This window comes from Phodopus roborovskii, unplaced genomic scaffold, assembly GCF_943737965.1.
Source record: "Phodopus roborovskii unplaced genomic scaffold, PHOROB, whole genome shotgun sequence".
NCBI lineage: Eukaryota > Metazoa > Chordata > Mammalia > Rodentia > Cricetidae > Phodopus > Phodopus roborovskii.
Window position 1 is genome coordinate 5931498 of NW_026126448.1, and position 15309 is coordinate 5946806.

Consider the following 15309-nt stretch of genomic DNA (forward strand, 5'->3'; position numbering starts at 1 on the left):
CGCAGAGTGGGGAGGTGGTAAAGCCTTGCTGGGGAAATTTATCATTAGTAGAGACCTTAGAGAATTCAGAGTCTCACCCCACTTCCAATTCTCTCTTTCTGCCTGTAGTTGAAGATACAAATTCTCAGCTTCTTGCTCTAACTAGCCACCATGCCTCTCTGCCATGATGGACATGTATCCCGCTGGAACCATAAGCCCAATTGAATCCTCTTTCTATAAGTTGCCTTGATCACTATGATTTATCTTAACAACAGGAAAGCAACTAACTCAGCACTTCCTCCTCTAATACAACCTTATCTAAGTTTATTGTACCAATACTGATTTCTGTCACTTATCACAAGACTGTCAGTTCAATAAATTTGTTTAATGATGAAAAAAAGTGTATCTTATTAGATATCTAGAAAGGGATTAAGATCTCACATTGTAAACGAGGATGCTTAGCTGAGAGAGGCTAAGTTCCTGGGTGTATATGTAATGCAGCTTAAACTTCCTGAATCTAAGTTCAATACACCATTCACCAGCACAGTCATTGTGGGTCATAACTGGATGGTGAATGTGACAAGATCAGGGGATTATTTCAGAGGATGCTGGCACAGACAGCTCTGACACTCTTTCAATGACTTTCCCCCGTGTAACCCTTTATTTTACGTTTTTGCCATAATTTTCCATTTCTAAAATCTTGGAATCAGTGCAGCCAGTTCTAATGAACTTTTGGTAAGCTAACCCATGAACTCCTTGAAGTCAGCCTTCACCCTCTCTTTTGTAGCTCTTTCACAAATATTTGTGAGCTATGTGGACAAAGTGACATTTAACCACTGTCACTTGATATGTCTTTCATTTCAGTTTCCCAAAGTAGGTTGTTCAGGTTGATCAACTCTGGTCTTGAAATAAAGCTCTGCTCACACCCACGTCCCTCCCACAAGTAGGTGGGGCAGTCTTCCTGGGACTTGTAGACAAGAGAGTGTTCAGCGAAAGTGAGGGACAGTCAGTGATCCAGAAAGCTGTTGTATCATGAGTGTCTCTGCTCTGAGCCCCACCAGATTTCCAGGAAGCATCTTTGGCTTCCTCCAAGTAGCCTTTGTGCTTAGCCTGCTCCTGCTGCTCTTCAAGATGGTCCATTTCTACGTGCGCAGGCAATGGCTACTCAAACATACTCAGCAGTTCCCATCCCCACCTTCCCACTGGTTCTTTGGGCACAAGGTATGAAGGAAAGGGAAGGGTGGGTGGGGGAGCAGGGAGGATAGGGGTCTCAGAGAATAGCCACCAAATTTACAGATATCAGAGCTTGCAATAAAACAAGCACAGGTCCTTCATGGAACATTCTGCTCAGAATGGAACACATCTGAGGTTGTGCTTGCTTCAGCTACAGGGGCTCACTGCTCACAAGAACATTGTCTTACTACTATTAGCTCTGCTGCATACTTCTTCCTTATGCAGATCTGTTTTGAGGGCCCTAGACTTTGGAGGTTGTTGTTGGTCCTTTCCAGGTTGAGTAACTCCCGCAGCCTCACCTGTTCTCAAATGCTGGACTTCTTGGTGGTTCCCTGCCCCAGTTTCTCTTCATACTTTCCTACTAGCACAGAGCTTGTTTGAGAACATGACTATTAGTGTGGTAGAATCTGTCCCGTGCATGGTAACAACAGACAGGAATCACAGGGGGTTTCAGGTTTGCTAAAGGAACTCACTTTGCTATTGGGTGAAGCAACTGATCATATAGGTTTACCTCAGATTGGAAGAGCTGATTGGGTAAATGATTTAAATGATTGGTTTAAATCCTAAGAGTCAGGAAAGTTGTACAGATGTAAGGGCCATTGCTAGAGACACACTATTATTCAAAGTCCATTTATTTTTGGGCTCTCCTTCTGCAACCCTGTAGTGTGTACTCCTTGTTGCTAAGCAACTGTACCACAGTACCCAACCAAGGGCCTGGCACAAGTGTACAGTCTTCCAGAAAGGAGAGAAAAATGTAGCCTAGGATCTGGGAGAGCCTCTGTCACCTCTGGGGGAATAGGCACAGAACTAAAGTAAAAGGTTGCAGAGAGGGGCAACGTGGCAAGGGTTGCATACTGAACACATTTAAGAGGAGATAGAGTGTTTGGAATATGAGCCAGAGATGAAGTTATGGAGCAAGCTTCTGGGGAATACAGTTTTATCTAACAGGACCATAGCATCAGGTTAAGATCAAGGGAGAGAGCAAAGGTCTTGAGGATAGCACAGACAGGCATCAAGCTGGGCTCCAATTTTTAGGTTCTGCTGAATCATCCTCACCATGTCCCTGAAGTTGTTCTGCTTTTTTATTTAAAGTCAAGAACTACAAATGGTTTCTTTTTACCTTACTCTTGAAGTTTTTGTTTGTTTGCTTGTTTTTGTTTTGTTAGGGGTTTTTGTTAGGGTTTTTTTTTTCTTTTTCGACAGTGTCTTGTAAGGTAAACCAGGCTGGCCTGGGACTCACTATGTAGCTTCATAGAACAGAGAACAGAGAACAGAGGCTTCAGCCTCCCAAGTGTTGTGTTGGGATTACAAACACGAGTCACCACATGTAGCACCAAGGATTTTTAGTGATTTATTTCTCTACTGATATCAGATCCCCAAGGACCAGGAGCTTCAAGATATTCTATCACGGGTAAAGAAATTCCCAAGTGCCTGCCCACAGTGGCTTTGGGGGACCAAACTGCGCTTCCAAGTGTATGACCCTGATTACATGAAAGTGATTCTGGGGAGATCAGGTAAGGGTGAAACTCTGACACCACTGTGGACCTTTCATTCTGGGTTTATATCTGGGTCTGTGAAGTTACAGGAAGAAGTGACAATTCAGTTACCAATGCCTAAAGAGTACCTTTCCTTTTTCTGCTCACAACCTTGCATAAAGCCAGCAATACTTGCTTAATACTTTCTTGGTACTTAGCACTGTGCAACATTAAAATAGTAGTATGAGTCCAATTTATTTACCATTTTTTGAACTAAATTGAGGTGGTCAGTTGTATATAAAAATACATTTCATATCTATAGTGGCATGGGTTTGAATCTCCTAATTGTTCTGTTTTGCATTGTGGATGACTAAACTACTAGCAACCACAAGATTGTGCTATTCCTTGGAGTTGGGGACATAAGAATCTATGTTTCTTGCTAAATCACCATTCTAATCCTTTGGATATTTAGTTTCTGGTGTAGGGAGGTTGCCTCCCTAAGCCAAAGTGTCAAGAAGGGAATGGGAGACAGTGGGAGGTAGCATGAGGCAAACTCAGTAGACAGTTACCAAGATTTCATGGTGCTCTCTGGTCTTATCTGCAGTCATCTCAGGCCACTTCATCTTTCTTTCTTTCTAACAATGCCTCACTTTTTTTCAGACCCAAAAGCTCATGGTTCTTACAGATTTCTAGCTCCTTGGATTGGTATGTACAACAATATAAATACTATCTGTAGTTACTCTCCACATGGGTTTGCCAAGAACTGTTTCTTGACTCATTGAGACCAATGGGAGATGAGCAATTAACTTCAAGATATATCCCTTACTTGTAATTTCATTTCTTTCCTTAACCTCTTCCCTATGTTTCCATATCTCCTATTTACCAGAATTCTTGGCCAAACATGTATGTCCTTCTATACCCTTCCCTCACTATTTTAAATTTTTATCTTGTAGCTGTCATAATCACATCGTAAGTACTAGACCAACTGGGTAAAACATATTATTGAAAAGTATTAGTCTTTTCCATCTTTATTGTCTTCCAGTTCCTCTAAGATCTCCAATGTTTGTCTCTCCAAATTGAGCCTAGTCTTCTAATCCCATTGCTCACACACTCATTCACACAACTATCTCTGTCCAGGGTATGGTTTGCTTCTGTTGAATGGAGAGACATGGTTCCAGCACCGAAGAATGTTGACTCCAGCTTTCCACTATGATATCCTGAGGCCTTATGTGAGAATCATGGCAGATTCTGTTCATGTAATGCTGGTGAGTCTTCTCTCTATGTGTGCCTCTCTCTTTCATTCCCTCTCTTCCTCTTCCCCACCCCTTTCACTCTCATGTCCATACACCCACTCAGATTCAGCACATACTCAGATTCAACTCTTTAATGTAGAAGCCATCAGACACAGTCACATGGAATAACACTCAATTCATCATATGAAATAGGTTCCTCAAAAGTCAGTGCATAAAGAGGATTCAGATAGGGGGAGGACAGAAGAGGAAAGGAAAACACAGGGGAGAGAAGAGGAAGAGAAGGGAGGGAAGAGGAGAGGGAGTGGAGGGAATGGAGGAGAGAAGGGGAGGAAAGGGAAGAAAAGAGGAGAAGAGAGAAGAGACGAGAAGAGAAGAGGAGAAGAGATGAGAAGAGAAATCATAGTGGGTACATGGCCAAATCTAACAGCATACTTGACAAATAGTAAATCCTTCCAGGCAACCATATTAGTTGTCCCTGGCTGTCCTGAGCATGGCAGCTCCAGTGATCAGGCCTAATCACCAAGATGCCACTCTGTCCTACATAGAATTGAAAGACACATGCAATGAAATGCACACCAGGGCCATTTTCTCACAGATAAACTAGATACTCTAAATTTCTGATTTTATAATGCTCATTGAACATTTTTTTTGTCTCTATCACATTCCACTTTATTTTTTTAATTAATTAATTTATTTTATATAACCAAGTCCATTTAACTGAAAACAAACATTTATAGACAATATTTGGGAATTTGGGCGTCGTTCTTTCCAAACTACTTCCTGCTGGTAAGGGGCGCTGTCATGGGGGATTCTAAGAAGATGCAGAAATCCTAGCTGTAGTCTGTAAGGCTGCTTTGTCCAGCTGTTTTGAATGTAGGATCACCTGGTACTCTGGGACGAATGAAAAAGACTTATAGATCAAGATGATCCCCATTAGGAACACATGTGCAGGCCCATGGGCTTTCTTCTCCTTGACTATTTTATTATATATCATAATTGTGTTTCCATTACTTCTTTCAAATTCCATTCATCTGTCAGAAAAATAAAGGGTTCTCTGGGGTCCTCTTTATTAACTGAAAGGTTGTAACTGATTCACAAAACTAAAAGCAAAGATATGTAATTTTATAATTTTCCCCTGAGAAATAGGTATCAGACTACAAATATTTTTTTTCACACTTAGTCTTTTAAAAGATGTCTATACTAGCTATTTCTGTTATTGATGAGATTAAAGACCCGAGGAAAAAGCTGTCAAAGGGAGGGAGGGTTTATTTTGGCTCACTTCAGAGGATACCAGTCCACTGTGGTGGAGAAAGAATGGGTAGTTGTTTCATGATCCCAGTCAGAAATAGACAAGAGAAATACCAACACTTTTTTGACTTTCTCCTTTGTCCCTTTTCTGTTTAGTCTGGAACCCTAACCCATAGAATGGTGATGTTCTCATTCATGAAAATTCTTACTACCTAAGTCAATTCTACAAATGCCTACACAGAGATACTCAAAGGTTTGCTTCAGTGATGCCCTTGGTCTGTCTATCTGTATTCTCTCTCTCTCTCTCTCTCTCTCTCTCTCTCTCTCTCTCTCTCTCTTCTCTATTATACCTAAAATGTATTTTTTTATATTTTTGCTATTTAAAGCAATTTTAAAATTTAAATATATTTTAGTCAAATTCTTCCTCTCCCCAAAGTCCTTCCAGATCTTATTCCCCTTCTACACTCCCAAATTCAAGTTATATAAACTCAAACAAAAACCCAATACAATATCAACAAAAACCCCACAACTAAGAAAACAAAATAAAACTCCACCCAGAAAGAAAAAAAAAAACAAAATATAACCAAATAAAAGCACACACACAAAAAACTGTGGAGTCAATTATATGTTGGCCACATGAGACCTGCTCTGCAATGGTTGTTATACCCAGTATCATCAGTCCATTGGAGAAAACAGATTTTTTTTTCTCCCAGAAGATATAAATGACAATTGTTAACCTTATCCGAGTAGCTATGCATGCTTTCATTCACTCAATTACTTACTTACTTAATTAATTCTTTTAAAAATATAACAAAATATAAAATATAAAAAGCTAAAACAAAAACTATCACATTGAAGGTAGACAAAACAAGCCAACAGGAGAAAAGGAGCTCAAGAGAAGGCACAAGAATCAGAGACCCATTTATTCATACACTCAGGAATCGGACACTCAACTAGAAGCTGTAATAAATAATCAGAGGACCTAGTACAGACCCACACATGCCAGTCAATGCATGCTGCTTAAGTCTCTGTGAGTTCATATTAACTCTGTTCATGTTGATTTAAAGGGCATTGTTTTCTTGGTATACTCCATCCCTTATGACTCATACTTTCTCTGCTTCCTCTTGTGTGGGGTTCTCTGAGCTCTGAGGAGGGAGATTTGATGGAAACATCCCATTTAAGGATAAGTGTTTCAAGGTTCCTTACTCTGCATAATGTATGGCTGTGGGTCTCTATATTTGTTCTTATATACTAATGGAGAAAGCTGCTCTGAAAGTGGCTGACTAGGCACTCATCTATGAGTATAGCAGAATATCATTAGGAGTTATTTTATCACTAAATTTTTATTTTTATATCAATATTATTTAGTTTTACTCTATGTCTTTGGGCTATCCGGTCTCAGGTTCTTGGTCACTCAAGAAGTATTGAGTATGGCTTCTATCTCGTGGAGTGGACCTTAAGCCAAATAAGATGTGGTTATTTATGCCCACAATTTTGTGCCACCATTGTCCTAGTATATCTTGCAGGTAATACACCATTGTCTATAGAAAGTTTGAGGCTGTCTTGGTGTTATGTATCTCTTTTGATAACATGCAGAGTACTTTCCTCTACCAAAGATGCTGGAATGCAGGGGTGAAGGCTCTATGTAGGCACCAGCTCTATATCTCCACCCTCAATGGGATGTATAGGTGTTGTCTTTAACAATAGTGCCTAGCTGTCAGTTTGTAGAAAGTCAACTACAGTCTTGGCAGCAGCCCAGGTTGTTTGAGGATCCCTGTGGGGGTTTCTTTGACCAATAACTTAGATATGTAACCAATCCCAGTACTGGAAGCTTGGTTTGGTGAAGAGAGGGCCAGCTGGGACTCAATCTCCCCCATTATTTGGTGATTTCATTTAGACCACCTTGATATATGTATATAATTTAGGATTTTCCTGCCATAGTAGGTTTCCATACTATTCTTTAAATGTGCCTCAACTTTAGTTATCTCTCCTTGTATTCCCTCCTGCAACCCCCTTTTGCCTTCTCCTCCCCACTTGATCCTCCAATTCCAGTCCCATCCCCTTTATCCACATCTTTCTATTCAATTTCCCTTTCCTAACAAGATCTAGTTCCCTTCAGTCCTTTACTCTATACCTATCCTCTATGATTCTCTGGATTGTAGCTTGGTTATTATTGGTTGTACAGCTACTATACTCATATAAGAAAATATATACTCAATATGTTTTTATTTTGAGCCTGGAATACCTCACTCAGGATGATTCTTCCCTAGTTATATCCATTTGGCTGTAAATTTCACAATGTCCTTGTTTTTAATGGCTGAGTAATACTTCATTGTCTAAATGTACCACTTTTTCTTTATATATTCTTTTGTTGAGGGACATCTAGGTTGTTTCCAATTTATGGCTATTAGGAAGAGATCAGCAATGAACATGGTTGACCAAGTGTCTCTGTGATAGGATGAAGTATCCTTTGGATATATTCCCAAGTATGGTATAGCTGGATCATGAGGTAGATCAGTTCCCACCTTCTCAAGGAATCACCAAACTGATTTCCATAGTGGCTTCACAAGTTTTCACTCCCACCAGCAATGGGAGAGTGTTCCTCTTATTCTGCCTCCTCACCAGCATGAGCTGTCATTTGTTTTGTTGATCTTAGCCATTTTGACAGGTATAAGATGGAATGTCAAAGTACCTTTGATTTGCACTTCCCTGATGGCTAAGGATGTTGAGTATTTTTTTTTAAAGTGTTCTCAACCATTTGAGTTTCCTCTGTTGAGAATTCTGTTTAGATCTGTACTCCATTTTTAATTGGGTCATTTGTTTCTTTGATATCTTGAATTCTTTATATATTTTTGAGTGATAGTCTTTGTCTTAGGGTTTTTGATGCTGTGATGAAATACCATGACCAAAAGTAAGTTGGGGAGGAAAAGGTTTATTTGGCATACACTTCCAGATCATAGTCCATCATTGGAGACAGTCAGAACGGGAACTCACGCAGAGCTGGGACAGGGAGGAAGGAGGTGATGCAGAGGCCGTGGAGGGGTGCTGTTTGTTAGATTGCTTCGCATGGCTTTTTCAGCCTGCTTTCTTATAGAACCCAGGACCACCAGCACAGGGATGTCACCACAGATCATGGCCCAGACTCTCTCTCATTGATCAGTAGTTGAGAAAATGCTTTCCAGCCTGTTCTCATAGATCTAAGTGAAGTTCCTTCATCTCTAATGACTCTAACTTGTGTCAAATGGACACACAAAACAAATTCTCTATCAGATGTGTAGTTGGTAAAAAAAAATCTTTTCCCATTCTGTAAGCTGTTGCTTTGTGTTTTCATAGATTTATTTAAGAGATTTACTTGTTTCCTTTTTAAGGAAACAAATCATATTTATAAAGGCTGTTTTATGGTCTTATACGTGTGCTTCAAGTATGAGAATATTCAGGGTCTGCTGTGGTGGCATTGTTGGGCTCTAGTGAGATATTGTCCTGGCTGTTGTTGACTGTGTTTTTACTCTGGTGTCTAGGCATCTGGGATGGAGAAGATTGTAATTCTGAGTGCTGATATCTGGTCTTGTCTTTGTTGAGTAGGTGTTTTGTTCCTTAGTTTATACTTCCTCTATGAGTCTTAGGAGTACATGGTGGCTGTGTTTTACCTGTAAGAAAATATTCCATGTCCTGCTAGGTGTGAGCACTGGGGGTTCCAGGTAAAATCTGTTTCTGGGTACTGGGATTTATGAATGGGGATGAGCTGTGGATGATGGAGGAGTTTCATAAAGGTGAAGAAAGCAGGTGTTCCACCAGAATCTGCTTAGTTAGTCTCTTGGGAGTGGGGACAGAGAGTGAGAAGAGGCCATAGCAGTGTGTCTACTTAAGAGCTGGTCTTAAGACTAGGTAATAGGACTTGGAGGAGTAGAAGAAGGGGCAAATTTCTGCAGCTAACCTACTTGCTTCCCTAATTAGAGTGGCCAGTGAATTCCTGCTGGGGTTGGGGATTAGGATAAAGTTTCAGCTGGGGAGGGAGTTTAGGAGGGGAAGATCTATGGGGGTTCACTGGAGCTGGGGATAGAGGGGAAGGGAGGCTGCAGGAGGTGTTCTGTTGCAGAGCTGGGAAATTAATTTGGAGGGGCAGAAGGAGAGCACAGGTCAGTAATTAGCCTACCTGCTTCCCTGGCTGGAGTGTCCTGTGAGTTTCCAGGGAGTCTCTTTGGTGTTTTTTTTTTTTTTTTTTTTTTTTAATCCAACCAAGTTAACAGTGAAAATCAGACATTGCAACATCTGGAACAGGGAGTCAGAAAATGGTATCTAGAAATATAGGGAATGGAATAAGTCTGGTCTAGTTAGCACCAGCCTTCTTGGAGACTTGGTGTCAGGTTTCTATTTCCCTTACAGGATAAATGGGAACAGATTGTTGGCCAGGATTCTACCCTGGAGATCTTTCAACACATCTCCTTGATGACCTTGGACACCATCATGAAGTGTGCCTTCAGTCATGAGGGTAGTGTCCAGTTGGATAAGTGAGTAACATCTCTGAACTATAAGGTCTTTGATCTTGCCACATAATGTGGTCTCACTGAGATGGAACAGCTTAAATATTAACATTCACAAAACACAGGATTGTTCCTTATCAGTAAGAATTAGGCCAAACTCTAACTCTAGATCAGGCACTAATCTGCTCAGATGTACCATGGATTCCCAGACAGATGAAAGCCTGAATGGCCATGCAATCTTCTAAAAACATGGTGGTTACAAGGGTATATGACAGAAGCAACCTGAGTCCTAGCGTTATCGCTGTCCAAATTAACGAATTATCACTCTATCTCTGGGTTATATCTCTGTTTGTCATTGTGTTCACAGAAAATACCAGTCCTATATCCAAGCAGTTGGGGACTTGAACAATCTCTTTTTTTTCCGTGTGAGGAACATCTTTCACCAGAATGACACCATCTACAGCCTGTCCTCTAATGGTCGCCAAGCCATCAATGCCTACCGACTTGCCCATGACCACACAGGTTCTGTTTGTTTCTTTTCTCTCCATTCTTTTTACCAGGCTCAGCCCAAAGAGGTTAACCATGATCTCAGAGGCAGAGCCAGGACCTTTGGTCCTCTGAAGGGTGTAAGATGAATTCATGTTGGGTAATTTCCTAGTACAAGGAAGCTAAGATGTAGGGTTCTGGATGATATTCACTAGTTACCTGAGGCATCACATTGGTGATATTAAATGAAATACATCCAAGAAGAATTCAAAAAGATCTCCATTTGTTATCCCAAGGGGCAGCCTGATGTCTGTTAGATGTGCTAGACTATCACACCTTACCCAACCCTTGACCATATACACCCTAACCTCTGGGGGGAATAGAGGTTGAAAAAGAGGGTACACAAGCTTCTTGGGAGCTGACTCTCATCTCATTCTGGTAACTAACCTCCTTGGATAGATCAAGTGATCAAATCAAGGAAGGCTCAGCTACAAGATGAGGGAGAACTGGAGAAGGCTAAAAAGAAAAGGCGATTGGATTTTCTGGACATCCTCCTGTTCGCCAGAGTGAGTATGTGAAACCAGATGAGAGGCTTGAGACTAGAATTGCAGAGTGATGAACAAATATTGCTCTTTCATCTATGGCCTTCTCCAGATGGAAAATGGCAGCATCTTATCTGATAAGGACCTGCGTGCTGAAGTGGATACATTCATGTTTGAAGGCCATGACACCACAGCCAGTGGTATCTCGTGGATCTTCTATGCTTTGGCCACTCACCCTGAACACCAGAAGAGATGCAGGGAGGAGGTTCAGAGTCTTCTAGGAGATGGAGCTTCTATCACCTGGTGAGTGGGAGCTCAGGATAGAAGAGAGTTCTGTCTTCTGGTAATGGGAGTTCCTGGTCAGACTAGCTGTGTCTGACTTTCAGATGGGACTCATTTCAGGGAGCACCTGGACCAGATGTCCTACACCACCATGTGCATCAAGGAGGCCCTGAGGCTCTACCCACCAGTACCAGGTGTGAGCAGAGATCTCAGCACACCTGTCACCTTCCCAGATGGACGCTCTTTACCCAAAGGTATGAGTTTCCCAGATCAACTCAGCTGAGGTAAAGAAGAATGGGGATTCCTTGTTTCTTTAGGAGTTCTGAACTAGTGAAGTATAATGGCTTTCCCATAACTTATCAATAGTGATAAAGGGATTTTTACTTTAAGTTAGAATGTAGTGTGTGAATTTCTTTACATACAGTTAGAATTTACCAACATCTCAGTAAATACAAGTCAACCTCTATATTTAATTTCAGCACTTAGGCATTAATTATTAAATTATTACTTGTTACAAAAGAGAAATCAGTAAATCCTGAGAAGATGTGTTTCTTTCTATGGATGAAGGCAAATGAGAAAGGTCAGGAACTCCCAGGTCATGTATAAAATGTGGTTCACTGAGGATTCCCACATCATGGTTAAAAAAAAAAAAAAGACCTACTGGATCATTTATCACTGAGTATGATTTCCCCCTCTGCCCCACTGAAGCTGTGTGGACAAGAAAAGACGATCAGTTTTGCTGAAACTCTAGAATCTCACCTAAAAGAATGGGTATACAATAGTACATTTTTGGAGGTTTCTTGTGAATGTTGACTGTGGCAAAGGATCTGGAAAACATTTGATGAAAGAGAGTTATCAGTTCACTTAATATAATAGTGATTCTCAGATGCTTTCTTGTTCTTATACTTGAGTTCATGGCTTTTGGCAACTAGCCTGTGCTTAGTGCTTTGCCAAGCCCACCTTCCTTCCCTATGATCGAAGTGATGATTTCTAGCATATGGGCCAATTGTGTGTGCATGTTCTCTGCTGAATAAGGGAGCAAGTGCTCTATCCCATTGGCATAACTGGTCTCTCTTTGCACTATTCATCCCACAGGTATCTCAGTCCTGCTCTCCTTTTATGGCCTCCATCATAACCCAACTGTGTGGCCAAACCCAGAGGTATAAGGGGCAATGGGAAAAGGTCAGGAGAAGGTATCTCAGGACCAGTACTTAGCCCTACTCTTACTTTTGAACATTTTGTTCTCTTATGAGTTGAAATCAGAAGCTTGACTCTTACCTGCCCTGGCCCTGGTATTTTCACTGCAGGTATTTGACCCCTTTCGATTTGCACCGGAGTCTTCCCGACACAGTCACTCATTCCTGCCCTTCTCAGGAGGAGCAAGGTGAGATGTCCAACTGTGTGTGATGAGTGGAGAAAAGGGTAATCTCTGGGTGATTCCCTAAGCTCCTACATGACATCTTCAGGTGTTTGTGGGTGGGATGCAATTTCTATATCCCCCAAAGAGTTGGTATTTAAGGAAGCAATATGGGTTGTTTGACAGACTATTTTTCCCAAAAAACATATAGATTTGTGACAGTGTTTCAAACTTCACTATATGTTGACATTTTCACTATTTCTAGGATGTTCATACTTAGGTTTTCCCATGTAAACTGGCTCTTAGGCATTTGTTTTCCTCATCAGCCAGATATCTTAAAGGATGACTTATGTCCCCATCATTCTCCACTCATTTTACCACTTCTGTTTAATTCACCAATCAATCAGTCAAACAATGAATATAAAAATGTTTCATGTTTTTAGAATTATGTTGAAGCCATGTTTGGAAAATTGTAGAGCCCACTGTGGTAGGAGGATACCAATGAGTCTTCTCCTATACAAATTTGATTTTTAACTCAACAAAATTTTCACTGCATATTAGCAGTGAATTTCCCAATGAGCAAAATTTGGAGAATGATTTTACACTGCAAGGCTATGATCCACTTAGACAATTTGAAAAATGGAGACAGTACATTAGGCATGATCTATCTATAACATATACTAGCGTGCACAGTAACAAACATTCCTGAAATAGTCATTGAGTTCAAAGGTTACAGTTCAGAGAGATACTGTGAAAATAAATGAAGGCTAGAGGACTAATCCCCTTGTGGAATGTAGATTGATGAAGAAGTAATGAAGAGATGGAAAGCTTTTATGCATCCACAATTCTGTGGCTTCTGCCATGCAAAATCAATTTTCACAGAATAGGCTGTAAGCATATTGTTTATCTAGAATGAGTTTACCTAAGAGTGAATACTTCCTCTTAGGGATCAATGCTGAGGTCATTGGCAGATAGAGGAGTATCAGGTAGCTAAATTCACATAAAAAAATAAATGGTTAACCAAGTTATATTTCTCTGCTCCAAGTCCTATGCTGTGACAGGAACACAGAGACATAGGTTCTGCCTCTGATTCATCAACAAGAACAGAAAATTGGTTTACACCTCTGTGTGAAACAGACATTTCTTCTTTGATACTTTCATTTACTTACTGAGAAGTTAATTGAATGGTCCAAGTTCCTGGCACTGTCCTAGGCCTTGAACTATGCTGTGCCCTCAAATAAAGCACCAATTGTGCCTTGAGTGTTCAAGAAAGAAACATCAGGCAGAAGAATGAGGGCTAGCTGCTCACTGTTCTGGCCTTGGGCATGTAGAAGGAGATGGGGTGGGGAGAGGCAGAGGGAGAGGGAGAAGAAGAGACAGAGAGAAAGGGAGAGGGTGAGGCAGAGAGGGAGATAAAGAGGGAGAGGAAGAGATGGAGAGGGGGAGGGAGAGGGAGGGGGGTTCTCCTTGGCCTCTATAACATTTGCTGAGACAGAAAGTAGGGGCTGGGCAGGTAAGAGGTGGGGAGGCAGTCACTCACAGGGGTGTGGCTGTGTTTGAGACATTTAGACACTACATTATAGATTGAAAGGATGGGAGGGTCAATATGATGAGAAGGGATTAAGGGACCAGTGAAGTCTGGGACAGGACACTGAATGGGACTAGAGGGCTGCAGGTGCTAGTAGATTGAGGAGGAGTGGGAGAGCCTTACCACTGAGTGGGAGGCAGATAGGCAGGAGCTCAAGGATCCCCAATCCAGTATGTTCTCCAAGAACTTCTCCATCAGCATCTGACTCCATATGAGGATCATAGAGACCTTTTCCCTAGACAGTGAGTCCCAAGAGTGTGACCCATCCTTCTCCCATGTTGCCTTGACCAATAGAATCTGTACTGGGGGATTAGAAACTCTTAATGTTGAGAGTCAACTAGCCAAAGACTAGCTGATTCCCTACCTCTCAAAGCAGGATTAGAGTCAGTCTCAGAAAAGAGGGCTATTTGTGAAAGCTGAAGACAGAAAGAATTGGGCCCAGGGCAGAAGCATATGTATATGACCTGTAAGGAAAGGAGTCAGGCTGAATCCCATGAAAGAGTGCCCTGAATGCCAAGTTCTATGCTAGGGCACTAAAAGACAATGCCTGCACAACCCAGGAAAGAGCCTGAGGCCACTTATTTTACTGTCCCCTTCTGACCCAGGAACTGCATTGGGAAACAGTTTGCCATGAATGAGCTGAAGGTGGCTGTGGCCCTGACCCTGCTCCGCTTTGAGCTGCTACCAGATCTCACCAGGATCCCCATCCCTATACCAAGACTTGTGTTGAAGTCCAAGAATGGGATTCATCTTCGTCTCAGAAAGCTCCAATAATCGTCTCAGGATAACGACAGCTCCAATAGCAAGCTGCCTGCCATCTTGTCTTCCTGTCACTCACTCTTGTCCCAGCCCATCTGTTCATAGCCCTTTCTTCTCTCCTTATTCATCTCCTTCTGTGTGCTTCCTGTCTCTTTGTCTGTCGGTCTTTCTTCCTTACCTTCTTCCAGAATTGCTACCTGCTTTTCTCTCTACCTGTCTCTCTACCTGAATGCATGTCTGACCTCCTTTCACCTTAATAAGTTCCCTGATTTTCATACTTCCTGCTCTTCTGGGTCTTTCTTTCCTTTCTGCTGCTTGTCTGTCCTTGAATGAGCTTTATACTGATGCTGTAAATAATTACAACAGGAATATGTGCTCTTACACTTCTAAATATTAGACATTTTACATGATTTCACTGGGATGAAGCTAGCCCCTCAGCTATTGCCATGCCTCCTCTGTTTTTCTTTTACATAATCTAGAGCTGCATTCCTGGGTTTCAAGAGCCTTCCTAAGAATGAAAATCTGACACCATCTTTGCTTTGGTTTCCAGATCACCTCTCTATCTTTCCAATGTGTATGTTCACTTTGTGCCCAAGGTGGTAATAATACTGGCCATGCTCATAGTT

At 41.4% G+C, this 15309-nt stretch overlaps 1 protein-coding gene across 2 annotated transcripts; it reads left to right on the plus strand.

Annotated features, from left to right (window-relative positions):
* Positions 1-950: 950 nt before the first annotated feature.
* LOC127225174 (cytochrome P450 4A12) lies at positions 951-15215 on the plus strand. Of its 2 annotated transcripts, XM_051188477.1 has the most exons (12): positions 951-1200; positions 2585-2726; positions 3348-3392; positions 3825-3952; positions 9572-9696; positions 10037-10191; positions 10615-10721; positions 10810-11000; positions 11100-11233; positions 12075-12139; positions 12287-12363; positions 14530-15215. In XM_051188477.1, the coding sequence occupies exons 1-12, from the start codon at positions 1012-1014 to the stop codon at positions 14696-14698; spliced, it is 1527 nt and encodes a 508-aa protein (XP_051044434.1). In that variant the 5' UTR covers positions 951-1011; the 3' UTR covers positions 14699-15215. The 2 variants fall into 2 exon arrangements, with proteins under 2 accessions (XP_051044434.1, XP_051044436.1); XM_051188479.1 differs by lacking the exon at positions 2585-2726 and having other exon boundaries at positions 1001-1200.
* Positions 15216-15309: the final 94 nt, after the last annotated feature.